This window comes from Lutjanus erythropterus, chromosome 12, assembly GCF_056507025.1.
Source record: "Lutjanus erythropterus isolate fLutEry1 chromosome 12, fLutEry1.hap2, whole genome shotgun sequence".
Taxonomy (NCBI): domain Eukaryota; kingdom Metazoa; phylum Chordata; class Actinopteri; order Lutjaniformes; family Lutjanidae; genus Lutjanus; species Lutjanus erythropterus.
Genome location: NC_139328.1, coordinates 35,153,969 through 35,174,129, shown reverse-complemented (window position 1 = coordinate 35,174,129; position 20,161 = coordinate 35,153,969). Strand labels below are relative to the sequence as shown.

The 20,161-nt window shown below is 39.2% G+C and overlaps 1 protein-coding gene across 4 annotated transcripts; it reads left to right on the top strand.

Annotated features, from left to right (window-relative positions):
* The first annotated feature begins 3,086 nt into the window (after window positions 1–3,086).
* Window positions 3,087–20,003, top strand: LOC146318351 (casein kinase I-like). Of its 4 annotated transcripts, none has more exons than XM_084732316.1 (11): window positions 3,087–4,215; window positions 4,500–4,569; window positions 4,934–5,082; window positions 5,174–5,408; window positions 8,480–8,565; window positions 8,657–8,741; window positions 8,980–9,125; window positions 10,892–10,972; window positions 13,473–13,574; window positions 17,308–17,414; window positions 18,869–20,003. In XM_084732316.1, the coding sequence occupies exons 1-11, from the start codon at window positions 3,922–3,924 to the stop codon at window positions 18,921–18,923; spliced, it is 1,410 nt and encodes a 469-aa protein (XP_084588442.1). In that variant the 5' UTR covers window positions 3,087–3,921; the 3' UTR covers window positions 18,924–20,003. The 4 variants fall into 4 exon arrangements, with proteins under 4 accessions (XP_084588442.1, XP_084588441.1, XP_084588444.1 ...); XM_084732315.1 differs by having other exon boundaries at window positions 8,977–9,125; XM_084732318.1 differs by lacking the exon at window positions 13,473–13,574.
* Window positions 20,004–20,161: the final 158 nt, after the last annotated feature.

Sequence of the window (20,161 nt, the reverse complement as noted above, 5' to 3'; positions counted from 1 at the left end):
TAGAGATGTCTGTCTTCTCTCGAATATAATGGAACCAAATGGCACTCAGATTGTTGTACTCAAAGCACCAAAAAAAAAAAAAAAAAAAAGATTAAATTCAAAACCAGCTTCTCTTTCCAAAAATCCTGACACACTAACTCAAGATAATCCACACACTTTGTAATAAGCCGTTTCATGTAGGAACTTCTTTCTTCCTGCAGTAAAATCTACCAGAACTACTTTCTTTAGTCCTGGACAGAAAGTAGTTCTTGCCTGAAACTGTTCATAACAAGGTTTTATCAGAATGAGACACTGATTTTGAACATTTCAAATGGGGAAAAGGTGTGTCTTTGACTTTGTGGTGAACTGTCCCTTTAACACAAAAACCCACATGTAATATTTGGGTCATACATGTTTCCCTTCCTCACAGGGGCTCTGGGGTCATGTTATTCCTGTTAATGACATCAGAGGGGATGCATCGACGTATTCAGCATTGTCCACTATCTAAGACATTTCCTCCTCTTCCTCCTCCTCACTGTTGTCCTTAACTCTGTGTAAGAAGTGATCATGAACCTTTTGGACAGTGAAGTCTTCTTCTGAAGTTGACTGATGACCATGTCAGGAGCAACCTGAACATAGTGTACGTTAGTATGGTATTAAGCCTTTGTTTTACACCTCTGTCTTACAAATTGGTGTCATCTTATCCCATGAAAAGAAAATGCAAATTCCCGTTGACCTGGTGTAACAGAGGAGAGTATCTGTTCAACTTATCCTCTTTTTTAAATTTACATTTGAGCCTGAGTGAATTTGACTTGACTTTAGAAACATGCATGTAGCTGATGTTATACAGCTGACACAGAATTTGACTAGTTGACCCCGATAAGCTATGTTTTAAGAAACCAATAGTGATAGCTCATTCGGAGGGTACCTCTAGGCTTTTACTCCAGCTGGTGTCAAGAAATATGACAGCCACTTCAGCAGTGGTGCAGCTAACCTCTGTTTTCATAGTCGATTATTTTCTCGATTAATGGATTGGTTGTCTAGACTATAAATTATCACAAAATGTTGAAAAATGTCAATCATTGCAATGTCTTGTTGTGTTTTGCCCACTGCCCAAAGATATTCAGTTTACTGTCGTAGAGAAGTAAAGAAACCAGGAAATATTTACATTGAAGAACCTGAAATCAGAGAATCTTGAGTTTTTTCTTTAAAAAATACTCAGATTATCAAAATAGTTGCAGATTAATTTATTAATTGATTAATGATTTAGAATCATTTAATGGCTCTACACCCCCCTCGTGGTTAGTCTAATATATTGTTTTAGTTTGGGTCCCAGGGAGACACCAAATATCTCTTTTGGGTCTTGAGCTGAAAAGGTTCGGGAGCCCCTGCTCTAGGTCAAAATCAATGTTTTATGTCTCTTTAGTAAATTAACTAATATGCATGCTGCATAGTTAAATCTTAATAAAAAAAGACATGCATGGCTATTTGAAAGCTTGTTATTATAGCATGAAGAGCAGGAAGAAGGGGAGGAGAAGGGATGTGAGAAACAGAAAGGTGAAGATAGATTAATGTAAAAGGAAAGAATGGAGTGCAGAGGAAAAGTCAGAGGAGAGAAGGAAGGAATTGGAGTAGCTAGGATGAGTGTTATTATTAGAAGAGGAAATCAGAAACGCTAGAGAACATGTCCTGTCCTCCTGGAGGAAGATCTGGCCTGGTTTTCTGTTAGAAAGGCCAAATGCTGTTGGTCAGCTACTCTTCTGAACTTCATAATTAAAACTTCTAAACTTCCAAAATTTTCAAAATAAGAATTGGTCACAGACTACCTATCAGAATCTCTCTCTGACCCATTACATATTATGTTACTGACACATAATCATAAACATTCATGAGGGACTTTTACTCTTGCAGTAACATATCTGCTATAAAATCTTTCAGATCTTTGTGGTTGCTACTTCTTATCTGATGTAGACATTGTACATTATTAGAGGTCAGCACTTACAGAAAAAGTTGGACAAGTAGAAAGATCTGTTAAAAGATGTTTCCTGAAGTACAATATGATTCCTGTCCAAAGGAATCTGACACTTCAACTCATAAACATTGAACATCTTTTTCTCTAAAATGATTTGTTAAGATTATCCTTTTTAAATAGGACTGAGTTTGGGGGCTCTTTAAGTCAGGGCTTGACATTAACCATGGCAGTATGGCCCGTGGCCACAAAAAGTTAGACTACTCATAGCCACCAAATATTTAATGCAGGTGGCCTCCTGTTGTAGCAAGTTTTATCACCATAGTGTGAGCCTTCACCAACACAACACAGGTCCACAAACATCCCAATTCTTTGGCACCTTTTAGTTCAACATTCTGCAAAAACAGCGAACATATTTATACATATAAAATGCATATTTTTCTCCTGGCCTGTAGTTCTGTTTATTCATCTAGAATTTTTTTGGTATGACTTGCAGAGATTTGGCGATATCAGCTTTAGAGATATCTGCCTACTCTACAATATAATGGGAGTAAATGGCACTTGGCTTATAGTACTCAAAGCACCAAAAAAAAAAACAACGTTTGAAAAATTCAAAACCTTTTTCCAAAAATCATGCCTCGGTTACTTAAGATAATTCACACACCTCGTTGTGAGCAGTTTCAAGTAGGGACTACTTTCTTTCTAGTAAAAACAGAAAAACAACTTTTTTTTCTACTAGAAAGGAAGTAGTTCCTTCATGAAACTGTTCACAACAAGGTCTGTGGATTATTTCAAAACACCGGATCATGATTTGTGGAAAGAGACATTGCTGTCAAATTTTTCAAATGTATTTTATGGTGCTTTGAGCATTGCATGACTAGTACCATGTAGTTCCATTAAACTGGAGAGAAGGCGGACAGCTCTACAGCCGATATCTCCAAAACTCTGCAGCTCACACCAAAACAGTATAGATAAATAGCACCACAAGCCTGAGGACAAAAGCTAAAATGGTTGAAGATGCCCAATAAACGTGTGCTGTCTGAAATAACTGTTATATAGTAAATATTAAAATACGGTTTTTTTTTATGAAATTATTTCAGTCTAATCATGTTTTCTCTCTCTGTGTCTTCCAGGTGGTACTTCGCAGTCTCAGCAGACAGCATTCCTCACATCTGGAGTCTGGGGCTTCACCTGGACAAGTGCAGAGATCCAGCATTTATAGGAACTCTAAAACCATCTCACCAAGACATATGGCAATAAATCAAATGCCTTAAGTATTGAGACATACCAGAATATCAGATGTAAAAAAAGAGGAACCTCTGAACTCCTTTAGTTTTTTATCAACTCAACACATTCCTGTTGTCAGTGTCTCACTGGGGTTGGGTGTATGGGTGTTGTGTTGACAGCAGGCTGTTGTCATGGTGGACTGGTATATCTGAGCCTGAAGCTTGCGTAGCTTCCCAGTTTCATATAGCATGTTAGCATATGGCTAACCGTGTATGGTGACCGATCTGACCATTATCTTCCCCACCATCACCATCTCTGGCCCCTACAAGGGGGTATAAACTAGCTGGTAGTGGTGTCCCCTTACCCCGTCATCTTTTCATTTCTCTTTCATTTAGTCATCTATCCATCCATCCAAAAATTGTCAGGTTTTGCTTTTTGCTCCATCTTTCACACTCATCATCCCTCATCACTTGTGTATAGCGCTCAGTCTGACTAAGCTCTGGTCCTATATGAGATCCACTTCATTCCTTTAAATTCATCTCACATCTGTCCCAGTTCAACTTTAACTCCCACAGCTCATCCCTGCCCTCTTTAAAGTCAAACACCAACCCCAGTTTGATTCACAGCTTGGCCCGGCATAGACCATCCTACCGTCAGACAGTCAAGCCGCCAGGCAGTTGTTTTGGTAGTTGCTTTGGTTGCATGGAATCGGCTTAACCGTGGAGAGGCCAGGCTACCACAAACTGATGGACTTTGACAAGCGAGGAGTAGGGGGAGGAGGGGGCGGCGGTGGAGGTGGAGGTGGTGGAGGAGGAGGAGGAGGAGGAGGCGGCGGGAAGGGGGAGACAGAGGAGGGGAAGAGGATGCCTGGAAAGACGGGAGGTCGATCAGGGCACAGTGGCCGGGGTGCCGGCTCCAACTCCGGGGTTCTAATGGTTGGACCAAACTTCCGAGTGGGAAAGAAGATCGGCTGTGGGAACTTTGGAGAGCTGCGACTCGGAAAGAACCTGTACACCAATGAATATGTGGCTATCAAACTGGTAAAAAGAATATCTCTGTGTATTGTATGATGTGTTGTAGGGCAGTACACTGAATTTGTTCAATAGTGAGGACAATCATCGAGTCATTTTTCAAAAGATAATTGAATTACCCTTGAAATGGACAGAAAACTGTTTTGCATTGTTCTTAAACCATTATATACCTAACATGTTTGTCTTTGACTACTCTGAATATGTCAGTATTATCAGAAAAATGTGAATTTTATTTTATGAATTTTACTTTGTCTATTGTATGACAATTATTCTTATTCAAACATCCTTTTTAGGAGCCTATCAAGTCACGGGCACCACAGCTTCACCTAGAATATCGCTTCTACAAACAGCTGGGGAGTTCAGGTGAGGACCACCGTCTCTTTTGGCAGGTTTTGTGTAAAGAACACGGCACAATATGCATAACATTTGAGTTCAAAATTTTACTTTTTATGCAATCAGAACAGTGAGAACAATACTGCTATCTAGTGGTTGGGTGTTTCACCACAACACAAAATGAACCACTGCCACAGATCACAGATTCAGTGTTTTGTGAATTGATTCACTATCACAAAACATAATATTGTGATACTCTATTTTCAGTATTTTCTCACACCCCTACTTATGACATATCATGATATCCAAAACCTAAGGTGATATGTGGTGTTATATATGTGTATATACATAAATGTGCCAGTGTCCAACGCCTGTTCTCTGTCTGTTCATGCAGAGGGTGTTCCCCAGGTGTTTTACTTTGGACCATGTGGTAAATACAACGCTATGGTTCTGGAGCTGCTGGGACCCAGCTTAGAAGATCTGTTTGACCTCTGTGACCGGACTTTCTCTCTAAAGACTGTACTCATGATAGCCATACAACTGGTAAGACCAATGCATAGAAAACATTTTTCCCCCTTAAAACACTTGTAGTTTATTGTTGGATCTTTTATCTTTATCTGTTTTTGCTCCTCAGATAACCCGCATGGAGTTTGTCCACACCAGAAGCCTGATCTATCGAGATGTGAAGCCTGAGAACTTCCTTGTGGGCCGACCCGGCTCCAAACGGCAACACACCATCCACATCATAGACTTTGGCCTGGCGAAAGAATATATCGACCCAGAGACCAAGAAACACATCCCATACAGAGAACACAAGAGTCTGACTGGAACTGCTAGATATATGAGCATCAATACACACCTGGGGAAAGGTGAGCTGCTCCTCTTGCTGCATGTGCTCAGTGGTACCACACTAACCCAAATCACTGATCCAGCTCATTTCAGTCATAGATGTTTAAGAGCTGTGAGCACACACACACACACACACACACACACACACACACACACACACACACCCTCAGCAAAACATGACAGGTTTGATTTTGCTTTATTGTTCTTTTAATATTAATTTTAAAATAGTTGCCAAGTAGGTTTCCACTGACAAGGAATTTGCTGTGGCATGTTGGTGCATAACAACAAACACGGTACTAAAATATCAATACAGATTAAGGCAAGTAGGGCCGCTACTATTGATTATTTTCATCATCAATTAATCTGTCGATTATTTTCTCGATCAATCGATAGTGGTTTGGTCTGTAAAATGTCAGTAAATGGTGAAAAATGTTCATCACTGTTTTCCAAAGCCAAAGCTGATGTCTGCAGATGTCTTATGTACAAGACACAAAGACAGTCAGTTAGAGAATCTGGACATTTTTTTTAAATAAAAAAAGACTTAATTGAATTAATTGGTAATTCATTTGATAATCGATTAATAATCGATTTTTCAATTAATCATTGTGGCTCTAAAGGCAAGTACTGGCAGTTAAAAACAGCACAAATAGAAAAATAGAGAATAAGAAAAAAAAAATACAAAAACAGAAACAATATGCACAAGTGTGACTGTTATTTAAATGTTGCCTGGGTCCCCCTACATGGAGTTCTGCCATGTTGAACCTCCATATTCCTACAGTAGCCCAGAACGGACAAACCAGACGCGCCCTCTAGGTGGAGCCTTTGGCAAGTTTCACGTCCACCGTATGTTGCCCTACTCGCTTTGACAGTGAGGTGAGATGAGGTGTTTGTAATCTGCAAGCTCACCACTAGACGCAATTAAATCGTACACGCTGTCCTAAGTCAGACAATTCTGAGGAGAGTGAAATGATTCTGATGGGTTTGGTAAACATGAATAGTGTGTGTGTGTGTGTGTGTGTGTGTGTGTGTGTGTGTGTGTGTGTGTGTGTGTGTGTGTGTGTGTGTGTGTGTGTGTGTGTGTGTGTGTGTGTGTGTGTGTGTGTGTGCAGGCGTGCTTGCATGGATGTAAACACCTTCAACAAAAGAATGTGTAAAGAGTTTCATATTAAGACAAGCAGTAATGTGAATATCAAACATTTAATTACAGTTGTATGGTGGAAACCTCTTAACAGTGATCACATCTGGCCAGACGGCATAAAGCATCGTTACATGCTCCAACAATACCAACAGACATGCACAACTGTCACAAGTACTAAAACAATTGTGATGCAAGTACAATTTCTAAAATGATTTCAGCAAAAATTTAGGAGCAAACACATGGACCAAGGGAACTGCCAACTTCAGATCCTTCTGTAAATTATTCCAGGATGAATGAGCAGCATATTTAAAAGCTAACTGGCATTTGTATATTCATTATATGAATATAAAATAATTAAACAGACAGCTTCAATATTTTCCCTCACCAAAGGCCTGCTCAAGGGCATGTTACTTAATGTTTCTGTCTACATCACCAGAAATCTGTTTGAGTAAACTATACAAGGTAACTTGAGGGATGCCAAGTTTCCCTGCTGCATCTCATTGGCTCATTTTTGGGAGTTATAAGCTTCAAGGAGACTGATTTTCAGCCTCAACAAGCTAGCCTCAGGCAGACAAATGATTTAAACAGCATTTGTATAGGAATGATTCTGTCCTAAGCTTTTTCATCTGTCTAAGTGGTTGATCACTGTAACAATGATCACTAGAGGAGGTTTACACTGGTGCTGCAATGGTTAATTGATTATTAAATGAATGTCCAATTGTTTTGATAATCGATTCATCATTTTGAGTTCATGTTTTAAGAACAACAGTTAAAATTCTCTGAGTTCAGCTTCTTTAAAGTAGATATTTTCTGTTTTATTTTACTCTTCTATATCTTTGGGTTGTGAATAAATCAAGACATTTGAGGACGTCATCATAGTATTCGAGAAACACTGAACGTTTTTCACAATTTTCTGATATTTTACATAAACAAACAATTATTCATCATTACTTGAGAAAATAATTGACCAATAAATCAACTATGAAAATAATCGTAGTTGCTGCTATAGTTTCCATCATAATAAAAGAGGAGCTATAACATTGGAGGTTTGTATTTTTTCAGCTATGTAAATAGTTTGAATGCTGTGCTTGTTACGGCTGTTTCCCAGGTTGGCAAACAGTTGAGAAAAGTACTGGATGCTCTCCAAAAGCCGACAGGCACAGTGCTGATGTGAGCAGGTGGGGCGTGGTTTTCACTTCATTTCCTTCCGGCACACAAAATTGCACATTCCGCTTATCCTGTTTGAATCAACAGCACTTCATGTGTAAAACTGTTTTCGGGTGCTGTCAATTGAAATGGCTCTTTACTTGAACTGCAGTGATGTCAGCTGACTTGAGCTTTGTTTAACTGAGCAGCAGTGGCGACCTACTGAAAGTGATGCGGCCCCTTATTCATTTTCTTTGGGACTGAAATGATCGTGTTTGCTCACTGTTCATACACAATGCAACACTAAATGCTGTGGTGAGAGGACAGCTGTCACTAAAATGAAGAAGAGAGAAGTGGTTAATACAGAAAAAGTGGTCGCATGATGTTATCTTTTGATTAGAGTCTATAAGATATCAGGTTACGGAGAAAAATGCCCTCCACAATGTCAGATTTTCACATAATTTGTTTAGTTCAGTCAGTTATTCAGTATTTTCAGTTGCTCACTGATCAAATATAAAGAAAAGCAGCAAATCCTCCCATATAAAGAAGCTGAAAACAGAAAATATTTGACATAATTGCTGAGTAAATAACTGAAAAGGTTACTGGAACATAAAAGTTGTAGGCAATACATTTTTTGAAATCCCCATATTATCTGAGGAGGTGTCAGCACAGTCACCGTTTTCATCTCACGTGACGACCAGACTGGATGTAGAAGTGTTTGTGTTGTTAACATTAGAGATGTTGAATTTACCACCACTGTTGCAGTCCAGCTTTTAAAGTCTTTGTTGCTGTTCTGTGTTACTTCAGAGCAAAGCAGGCGAGATGACCTGGAAGCTCTGGGCCACATGTTCATGTACTTCCTGCGAGGCAGTCTACCCTGGCAGGGACTCAAGGTGAGCAGATGTTCAGACAACCATCCAGTTTGGGCTTTTTTTCATTCCCTTATTAAAGTGTGTTCTGAGTATATTCTTCTCTCGTCGTCAGGCTGACACTCTAAAAGAACGTTATCAGAAGATAGGAGACACAAAGAGAGACACACCAATCGAGGTCCTCTGTGAAAGTTTCCCAGGTACGTACACGTACACACACACACACACACACACACACACACACACACACACACACACACACACACACACACAGGCACACACACCTCTACAGAAAAGCTGTGTTTCTGAGCCGTTGAATTAAGCTAACATATGTTGATCAAATTGTGTTTGTGTCTCTGTGTCTGAATCTGTGCATGTGTGGGTTCGGTGCCTGTGTGTGTGAATTGTGTTTGTGTACCTGTGTGTGTGCAACAGAAGAGATGGCCACCTATCTGCGGTATGTGCGTCGGCTCGACTTCTTTGAGAAGCCGGACTATGACTACCTGAGGAAGCTCTTCACGGACCTCTTTGACAGAAACGGATACATCTTTGACTACCAGTATGACTGGACTGGAAAGCCACTGGTTAGTGTGGAGTGGGTGTTTTCTGTCACACACACACACACACACACACACAGTAAGCTGTCTGAGCTAAACTTAGTGCTGGTTTAGGAGAGGGTCAGTGCTGAAAGGTCAGTTGAACACTAATACATAATCATATGACTTATCTCCTGTGTAAACAGAAACTGATAAGTCATGCTATTAACTTCAAGTCAAATCAACAGAAAGTCAAAGACACTTCCTCCTCCATGTTTAAGTTTCTCTCTAAACTGTAATCTGAAGAGACTTACTCAGCAGAATGAATGTTGAGGTTCAAATAAAATAAAAGTTTGCTGCTGCATTCAGCATTGTTGCTCCCAAGCTTGATGTAATTAGTGTATAATAGCAAAAGACAGTTCATTGTACAACTCAACTCAGCTTTAGTTATATACCAACTTTCATACACTTACAGCCCAAATTGCTTTACATGGCAAAGTTGAAACAACACATACCAGAAAGTTACAACAGTGAAACTAAATGTTAAAAATCAATGAGTAAAAGACAGCAGAATAAAATAAACACCAGAGATAAAAGTAATGTAAAAAAAAACAGTGATTAAAATTTGAAAACTGAGCTTGTAACATTACTTCACATTAAAAGGCAGATAAAAAAGAGAGGTCTTTATTTTCCTTTTTGAAGTATTGATAGAGCTTGGTATTTTAATACCCAGAGGCAGTGAGTTCCACAGTTTAATGACATGAAAACACAAGGCACTCTTACTAGTACGTTTATGTGACACATCAGGAACATTTAAAAGAAAAGTGGTGGAAAACCTTAGTGATCTGTCTGGAACATAAAGTGAAAGAAGATCTCTGATATAGGGATGAACAAAGTTAGTTAGATCTACCTAAATGTCTAAGATATGTCTAAAAGATACAGGTAACCAGTGCATTGTCTTAAGCAGACTTCAGTGATATTCCTGAGATGAAAAACAGATCATTTAATTAACTCGTTAAAATGAGAATTGAAATTTCAATCAGCTTAAAATCACTCCCAATTGTGTAATGTTGAGTGCAGTGTTTTTCTTGTTATACTGGGTCCTATTAAAATAATTTATTTTTTCTCCTAATTTAGCTTTAAAATGTTGTTACACATCCACACAAAGTCAGTGGCACAAGCAATAAGAGCATGCAGTGCATTGTAGTCATTTAGCAAGACAAAAGTGTGCAATTGTGTAACATCACCATAAAAATAGTAATTGCCATGGTAATAGTTACCATATGCCAAACAATGAGTCTCTGATACATAAGCACCCAAGCTCACAAAGAACTGTCTATCAGATTTCACCGATTCTTGAGAAATGGGACAAATCATGTCCTAAAAAAAACAAGAACAGGTGAAATATATGTAATTTATGATATAAATTAATAAATTAATTATATATATATATGTATATATATATATATATATATATATATATATATATGTATATATATATATATATATATATATATATATATATATATACTTACAACTTCAAACAACTCATCTCACGTGTCTCAACCATAACATGTCAACTCTGTAGCCCTTTTAAATCAAAGCTAAATAAGAATTATGGTTTAAAAATGTGTATTTTGATTAACATTAAGAGAACTGAGACACTTTAAAACTAAGATGACTGCTCACTACAACTATGCTGTGAACCCACATATGTGTTAAGTAAAGACACATAAACATGAAGAAATGTCATACATCCATCTGTGTATTTCCTCACTCTGCTCTCATGTTGACCTCACTTTCTGTGTGTTTAGCCGACTCCTATTGGTCCAGTGGCCAGTGAGACTCCACTTCAGACGAGCAACCGAGAGAAAGCGCCGCAGACCAAAAATCAGGTACACACACTTACTCTGAACAGCTGTGCAACATGGTCATGTTAGTGATTCCATTCACATGACTTTCAGTAGTCTGAATGTTTAGAACAGATTTAGTATGTTTGCCTTAAAACTTAAAAACAAGATATTTGTCAGAAAAGTATAGCAGTGGAGCTACATTTTTCTCACCATAGTTTAGCCACACTCACACACAGCTGGTTGCGTGTAGCAGCCCTGCCTGTCACTCACAGTGCTGCTCCCTCAGCTCTTGTCACTTTCTCATTTGCTCTACTTGACAGCAGCTGGTTGGACTTGTTGAAGGGTAACTGGCTCGGTTTCTTTGTCAATTAACACAGCAGCCAGTATGCAAGCAGTGCTGCAGAGATCCCAACTAAAGATGTCAACACCTCTGTGTTACATTTAATATCTTTTGTACAACCTGTAATGGTTATACTTATCGTGCCTGTTAAAATACTAACCCCTGTTGGACGGTTTCACTCTTTACAAAGGTGAGTCAAAGCGGACAGCAGATGTATAATGACATTGATCAACAGAAAAACTTTAACACACTGCGTGTCACCCCCTGTAGGCTCAACAGTTGGATGTGAAAAGTTATCGTTTCTTCGGGGAGGATGGCAACTGTAGTCAGACTAGATCCACAACAATTATAATAATTCCATTTCTGCAGCATCACTGAGCTTGTGGTCGACAGTACACAGCTTATGCCCTCCTCTGAGCAGGGGGATTTACTGTGTACCTTCCAAATAATAGCCACAAATACATGTCACTGTTCACTATTGTCAGGTACCTTTTTACAACTATTTCCTGATTATATGTTTCTGCCTTGGTAGCAATGTCTGTGTTAAGACTCACTTACGTTAAATGTTAGATTGGCAGATAGACGGGGAGCCTTCTGCATGTTTTCTGAAAGCTTTCAGATTCAGACGAAACGGAGCAATATGACCAGTACTCATGGGGGCAGTGTAGCCAATACCTTAAAACAGACATAAAAACAAGAAATTTCTAACATCCAAAAGTACTGCAAATATTTGTTGTCAGTTAGTTAATGAGAAATATTCTCCATCCACACCTTGAGATGGTGTATTTATTGGCCCCACAGACCACCTCTGTCTCCAATGCTGCCTTCACTTTTTCTTTTGTCTAAAGAAGCCATTACTACAACCTATTCCAGTGTCACCATGTTTGTTGCTGTCAGAAACTTTTGACTCTTCTGCTTTTGTGTTGTAACTTTTGACTGAGAGGTGTCTGCCAGTGGATGTATTGCTTAAAGGGATCATCCAAAAATGAAAATTCAGTCATTATCTCCTCACCCTCATGCTGATTGAAGGTCAGGTTTAGTTCTTTAGTCCACAAAACACTGATGTCATTTACACCATGTTTTTAGCCTAAATCTTCACTGTAGAGCCTTAGTTTGAAGCCACGTTCTTGAGCGTGTGCACACTGTCAGCACTGGGGGTGTGTGTGTGGTGTGACAGTGTGTGCATGCAAGTGAATGGCATGTTGGGTCTAGTAAACTTGGATTACACCGGACGAGCAGTATGGAGTCATTTTGTGTTATTTTTCCAGTTTTTTTTTTTTTTTACATTTGAAAACAGGTAACCATTCACTTCAGTTGTTTGTGAGATTCTGCAACGCTGTTTCCCTGTGAAACTCCAGCAGTGTTTTGTTGACTATAAACCTAAACCTGACCTTTAACTGGCATGGAGGTGAGTAGATAATGATTGAATTTTCATTTTTGGGTGAACTATCCCTTTAACATCCATGCCATTTTAAATGATGCATGGAAATATGTGGGCAGTGATTTTTACCTCATTTGAAACAAATATATCTATTCTTGCATGTATAGCAGGCATAAATGAGCCTTTAGTTTCTTCCACTGCCTTTTCTTAGAATTCAGATGTCTCAGCACACTGAACTTCCCATTCGTAAAAGGCTTTGACCGATACCCAGCCCTTATATACCATCCACCCCAGCTTTCACAAACACAAATGCACATCAGTCAAAGTTTACAAAGGCACCAGTGGTTAGGTTGCACTGCAGACTCGTTTGGGTCTCAATCCCAAAAAACAGATGTGATGCAGGTTAGGTAACACAGAAAAGAAAATAGACCACCTCCTTCCCCCTTTTGCATGGGGCTTCCACATGTGTGCACTCTCACTGTACTGCACACTTGAGTGCTCACCCTCCTGTTGCTCCTCCACCAAATACTGACTCTGTACTCACTATATCTTTTCTCTTTCCTCATTCTCTCCTCACTGTACTGCTCCTCACCCCACCACTCCTCCACTCCATCTGCTTGTCATCCCACTTCTCCTTCGCCTTACTGCTTCTCCCGCTCTCTTCCATTGTGCTTCCCACTTTGTCCATGGCGATCCTCCTCTTCCATTTCACCTGTCTGTTTAACCTTTTCCCTCCTCCTCCACCACCACCACTACTTCTTCAACTTCCTCGTTTCTCCTCCCTTCTCGTTCCTCCTGCAACGGCCTCCCGTCTCCTCTAGTCTCCAGAGGGGAAAGGCAGTGAGTCCCAGCCCACTCCAGTGACCAATCGAGAGCTGCTGGGCTCCCATCTCACTGCTGATAGGCTGGGCGGGTCTGTCCAGGTACTGAGAGGAAGGGTTAGCTCTGCTGGCATCCTGTCTGTCTGCCTACCTGTCTATCTGTCTGCCTGCATGACTCTCTCTGTCTCTGCAGCAGGGCTGACCTCAAGACTGTTTCCTCACTACCTCAATCATCCCTACACATGGGACTGTTGTAGTAGAAATTCCAAATAAAAATCTTCACTTATCCATATTAGGTTTGCTCAGCATATGTTACGTTATTTCAAACTACCACTGCATTTTATCATTAAAATAAGGGAGACAACCAGCGAAGGGACTGATGGTGGTTGGCTGGGTTCTCTATAGTTGGAGGCCACATGATATAGGCTGCTGTTTGTGAGGCGAACAGTGACGAGGTAGAAGACTCTGAGTTTGATATTGTGTTTATAGCAGCAGCTTGAATTAACAATAGACAATTAGCAGAGGTTAAGTTGGTAGTTATGGCTGAGATCAGTTTGTTTGGTTTAATTTTTAATACCTATTTGATGTAGAAACTGAGTGAAATGGTAGGATTTGGTGAAGAAAGGTTCGACTTGCATTTTACTCTTCAACTATTCTGGAAAATGTATTTTTAAAAGATCAAACTCTTGACTGTTAAACCTCTTAACAGGCCAACATCCTAGTGGTGATTTTATTTTTTAAAGTTGCTCAGAGTTCTCTTAATGCTGATCAGAATACACATTTTTAAACCATAAATCTTAATTTAGCTTTGATTTAGAAGAACTACAGAGTTGACATCTTATCAGTGGTTGAGCAGTATTCCTGCTTTTTTTTAAACCAGGAGGGGAGATGGGGTCCTTAGGGTATAGCTAACCCTTTTTAAATTCCGTTTTTGTAAAAATCTGATGGAGTTGACAGAAATTTGAGACACAACTTTAAAGGACCAACATTTTCATAAAATTGATCTTTAAACAAATATGATTATAATAGCCCATTTTTACATCTGTGTTATCAGTAGTTTTGTTTTAGATTTTGAAGGCTTTTAACACATTTATAAATTGTTTGAGGTTGTGAATTCTTGTCTGGGACAAGAGTATTTTCTGTTGTTGTTGCTGTTCTGTCTGTCTAAGTTTAGAAATTAAAACAATGAAACCACAGGACTTAATAAATGACATAAATTGCATATATACATTACATATTTTTCATATATATAAAGCCTTAAAAATATATTTTCACCAAACATGGTATTAAAGTGTTTGTATTAATAATTAGGGCCTGAGCACCCTCGGGCCCTAACAATTTGTCCCAATTCTCAAGAATGGGTGAAGTACAAGACTCAAGTCTCCAAATGTAGTTCAGTACACACCACTGATCTTGCTTAATTGTGTGGTTATTTAGTGGTCTCTAGAGCAGCATGTAGTAGTTACTTGGCATAGGATGAAACCACAGAGTTCAATGTGGTATTGGAAAGTTGATATTTGACAGTTTTAATGAATTCTGAGACACAGAGTTTTGCTCTGTTCGCTGTGTAGCGATGGCTTACTTTGCCAGAAGTAGCTTCATATTACTGTTTGTGTCCAGCAATATTGTAGAGACAAATGTACTCAGCTGACCAAGAAAATAATTAATATATGATTTCCTTGATTGATTGATATCATCAAGCACGGCCGGTGACGCCTGAACTCCAGTCACTTTAAATATGTCACCTTTGTATTTTATAACACTTAAAGAGGCAATGTGTAAGATATGACCAGGATTTTAAAATGATTAATCTTTAAAATGTTCAAAAAATGAACCAACAATATCAACAGAATGTGAAGAAATGACAGTTATGACGTTACGTCAGAGATGTCTGTGTATAATGTTGCAGAGGTATCTACTGAAGTTAGCGTGCTAACCAGCTAGCGCCGGCCTGCCCTGTCTCGTAATACCACATCCTTCCACTTTTTGTACCTCAAAAGGCGATAGTCCAATCCCCTCATAGTTTCAGCTGGGAGATGTATGCAAGCATGAAGTTTGTGGCTACTTTCTCAAGCTCTAGTTTCATAGAAAAGTAAATCCTTAATCCGCCGTTAGATGTGAAAATATTCTGGCTCCCCTCTACGTCCCCCTCACTCCTCTCGGCTTGATGCCTCTCCTGTCTTTGCCAACCGTGTCTTTGTCGTCCCCCAGAGTCTGGATCGTAGTTGGACCTCAGTACTGTATTCCCTGTTGTCAAGCTGGCCTCCGTCAGTCTTGTTCACTGAGAGGCTGCTGAGCCTGGTTCTGTTACATGCAGTGTTAACTCATGCAGTGCTCTGAGCTGCAGATCCGGTCATACTCAAGTCAGCTCAGGGCCACTAGACACATGGCTAACTGAGCTAACAGCAGCTAGTAGACTAGCTCAAGGGTCAAAGTTACTCTGGTGATATGCTGACCCCTATTTGTTTGATGATACATTCCACAGGTGGTCGTATCTTACACATTGCTACTAAAAATTTCAACAAAGTTATATCTTCTTATGTGATTTTTGTGGTAAAGACTAAGTTCATTTGTATTGTTGAGCACTGTTTGATATAAACGTAGTCCACAGGGAAAGAAAACATTAAAACAAAGAAACACACACAGATATCTTGTCATGATGTGACCATTCACGTGTGAACGCCATTATCATAAAAATTGATCTGTTGCCCACAGTGAGACTCAACATATGCCAGATTATTTGTGGTGGCATTGTCAGTTCAGTTAGCAGTACAGTAGTACCAGACAAAAATCTTCTCATTCAATTTTTTTATTTTTATTAAGTTTAAACATTGAAGATTAATACTGGAGACATCAGAACTGTGAAATATAGAATAATATGGAATTATGTAGTGAGCAAAACGTGTTTTTGCTTTTAATAAATCTAAAATAAAGAAGACTCTCAAATACTGACTTCAGCACTTGCAATCAGTGATTTAATAGCAGTGTTTTTGCTTTTTATTGTGGAACCAGGGTCTTCTCATAAAGAATAAAGAAAAAACATAATCCTCTATGTTTTTAACAGAACACTATAATTTGCATTTTACAGAAACACACACAGGTAAAAGTGACATAAGCAACGGACAGTGTACCAAGTATTATATGTTGTATTGATTATGTGTGTTGATGGCTAAATTGGGTTTCTATTGAGCAGAGTTCATCTTAGTCCTCTTCAGTCTTGGCATGAAGCCGGTGAGCTTGACAGATTTTAGCAAAGTTGGTTTCATTTCAGTCATGGCATGTGTACTGAAGTGATGGGAAACCTTTATAAGAAAAAAAAAACATGTCTTGAAAATGTGAAATGCTTAAATGAACTTAACACTCAACAGCTGTGGCAAAATGTTACTTGCATTTACATGTGTTGTTGGAGCTGTTTTAAAGAGGCCACGGCTTTTTGTTATGAATTCTGTAAGGTGATCATCAACAAAGCACCAAAAACACTGTCAGCCATGAAGCAGAGGTGCCGCTACTTTGCATGGCAGCAAAATGAATGTTGACGATGCCTGTGTCTTATGGACTGTTAAGACCATGTCCACATTAAGCTGGCTCCATCTGAAAACAAACTATTCAATCGTGAGCATGGAGAGCAGGACACAGACGCAGGTTTAAGTAGCTGAGACTCAGAATAACTGTCTATGCTGAAAAAACGACATTTTAAAAATTGACCTGACAGTACTGGTGTGGAAACAGTGTTTTCAGATTAATCTACCTTAATGTGGATATTTATTTTGTCCCACTTGGATAGGACGTCGGTACATGCTCTGCTCATCCCTCTGTCCCTCTGCCCCCCCTCCAGGTGATGAGTTCAACCAATGGGGAGCTGAATACAGACGACCCCACTGCAGGACACTCCAATGCACCAATCACAGCCAATGCAGAGGTGGAAGTGGCTGATGATACCAAGTAAGGACACACACACACACACACACACACACACACACACACACACACACACACACACACACACACACACACACACACACACACACACACACACATTACAGTAGTATCGCAGCAGTATAAAATATGTCAGCTACTAAAAAAAAACAAGGTATTAACAAATCTGGTCTGAGCTGCTCATGTGACTGTCAACAAGATTTCATGTAGCTTCCTCATTCTTTTTTACTACACAGCCTTTACTCTGAAAAGCAGTGCTTCAGGAAGTACTGACTTTGCACCAACAGGATGCTGACACTGTCTTTTTTTCTCTTGCAATCTCATTCTTCAGAAGTGTTGTGTCTTTTATTCACTTATTATTATGTTCCAGTCTGTTTTTAGGTAGTCGAAATGTCCTGTAAAGTGGTTCACTTTAGATTTACTGCAGAAAAGCAGAATAAAACACTGTTTCTTGTCTTCCACTTGATAAAGTCAGAGGTCATGGGATTCCTGGAATACTATTTCAAATTTAAAGTAGTTATTCATATAAGGGAAATGTATAAGCATGTGATTTTTGTTTGAGATTTTTTTTATGTATACAAGATTTGTATAATTAGAATACATTTCTTCTTAACATGTCCATGACCCCCAAAATCCGTTCTTCATGAACATCCACTCATCCATTAATAGTTAAGCCAACAACCATCCTAGTATATTGAGAAAAGGACAAGATATTAAAGCTAAGACAAAATAGTAATATTAGAATCAAAACCCCTGGGGTCAGATCACATAACCTTTAAGGTTTGTACCCACAAATGCAACAGTTAGATGACGGTTTCAAAAAAAATATCCTTTGTTAATATTTAATCAAGAGTTAAAACCTCAAATGAACTGTGATTTGATTGATTCTAGCCATAAGAAAAAAAATATCACTACATTTTGTGTGTGCTGTCACCTTTTTCCAACAAAGCCACTTTAATCCAGTGAGAAGAGAAGAACAGAATATACAGAAATCTTTCGTGTGGCATTTTGGCTGAAAGTTGTGTGTCTGTTGCTGCGGTCACATGAATTTCTTCAACCTGATTGAAATCATTCTGATTAGAGATTTCAAGTTAACTGTTTACATGGACCCTAAATAAATTAATCTCATAAGTTGTGCATTTGCATGCCCCAAAGTACTTTTTTTTTTTGCACAAAGTGTTTCCACCCACAAATTTAAATAAACTTGGTAATAGGCTGTTTTCTGTTTCACATTAACAACTTGCTTCAACCATACACTGTATTTATTTTGCAGGTTTACAACCTTTTTATTGAGGTCTATGGCTCTAACTTGTTATTTGATTTGCACTTACAATGGCTACATGCTGCTCCTTTAAGAAGATACATGTAACCAGACACTGGCACCTCCTGGTGATATTCAAGAGAAATGAAAGTGTGTCAGCTGTGTTGGAGGTGTGTCAACGATGGTCTGTGTGTTGCAGGTGCTGCTGTTTCTTCAAGAGGAGGAAGAGGAAAGCTCTCCAGAGACACAAATGAAAACGAGAGACGAGAGAGAAAGCCCACCACCTCTTTTTCCTTTTCTCTCTCTCTGTCTCCAGCCCTCTTCATATAACCCTCTCTTTGTCCCTCCCCTCAGTCCCCCTCTGACCCTCCTCTTCTGCTGCTGGAGGTCCACTGGGGTGGACCACTGGGCAGCACAGTAATGTTTGCTAAAGTGATCTACTGGTTTCTACTGCTCTGGACTGACAGACACACACACAGACAGAGTAACACATGTTTGCTGTTCCACTTCGGAGCTTTAAATGTGGACTAGCTGCACCAGCGGTGGACTCTTCATATACTTGCAGTCACAAACTGAAACTGGAACAACACAAACTGCTGTGGGAAACAAGTGACCAGACTGTAAGAGGCAAGCTGATTGGCTGGCAGACTGGATTCAGCTGGTTTACTGGCAGTTCCCTATTTTTTTGTTTTTGTGTTTTTTTTTTTCTTCCTTACTGACTGGTTCAGAGGAGCGAGACGTGTATTTCTGAGGAGATACACAAGAGAGGACAACAAAAGGATGAGAGGCAATGAGACTGTCGGACCACACATATACACACACAAACATACACACACACGTACAAACACGCTGCACATTTTCTCGAGCTCATCATAAAGAGACTTCATGGACACAAAGATGCAGCTCTTGCACATAGTCTATAAAGTTTTTATTCCCTAGGGTCAATGGGGGGTACACCGTGAGCGGCTCAGTCTATTTCCTGCAACGGATCAGGCTCAGTGTGCTTCTCAGAATCATTCACCCTCAGAGGAAAACCTCACAACCACCAGAATCAAAAGTTAAAGAAGATGTTTATGTGAAAACTATGCTTTTTCCCGTTTTAATTTGTAACTAAAAAAGACTGTCTACAATTGGGAACCTGTGTTTTTTTTCTGTCTTTTTGAGTTGTTCAAAAAGTTTGTGTTTTGTAGCTTCGAGTGTGTTCCTCAAAATGTATTTTTTTTAATAACTTGTATTTTAAATTTTCTGTTGTTTTGTTTTTGTTCCTCTTTCTCTCTGGGTTGGAGGATGGAAAGGTGGATAACTCCATTAAAAAAACAACCAAACAAAATAAACACTGAGCTTTATTTACGGGAATCATAAACATCATGAATATTTTTCTATCTTTTCTCTCTAAGTTTTTTGTCATGCAGGTGCACGTCTGAAGAATCCAGACAGAAGCATGATTATTTCGTTTTTCCAGAAAGGTCCCTTCATAGTTTGACTGCGGTCC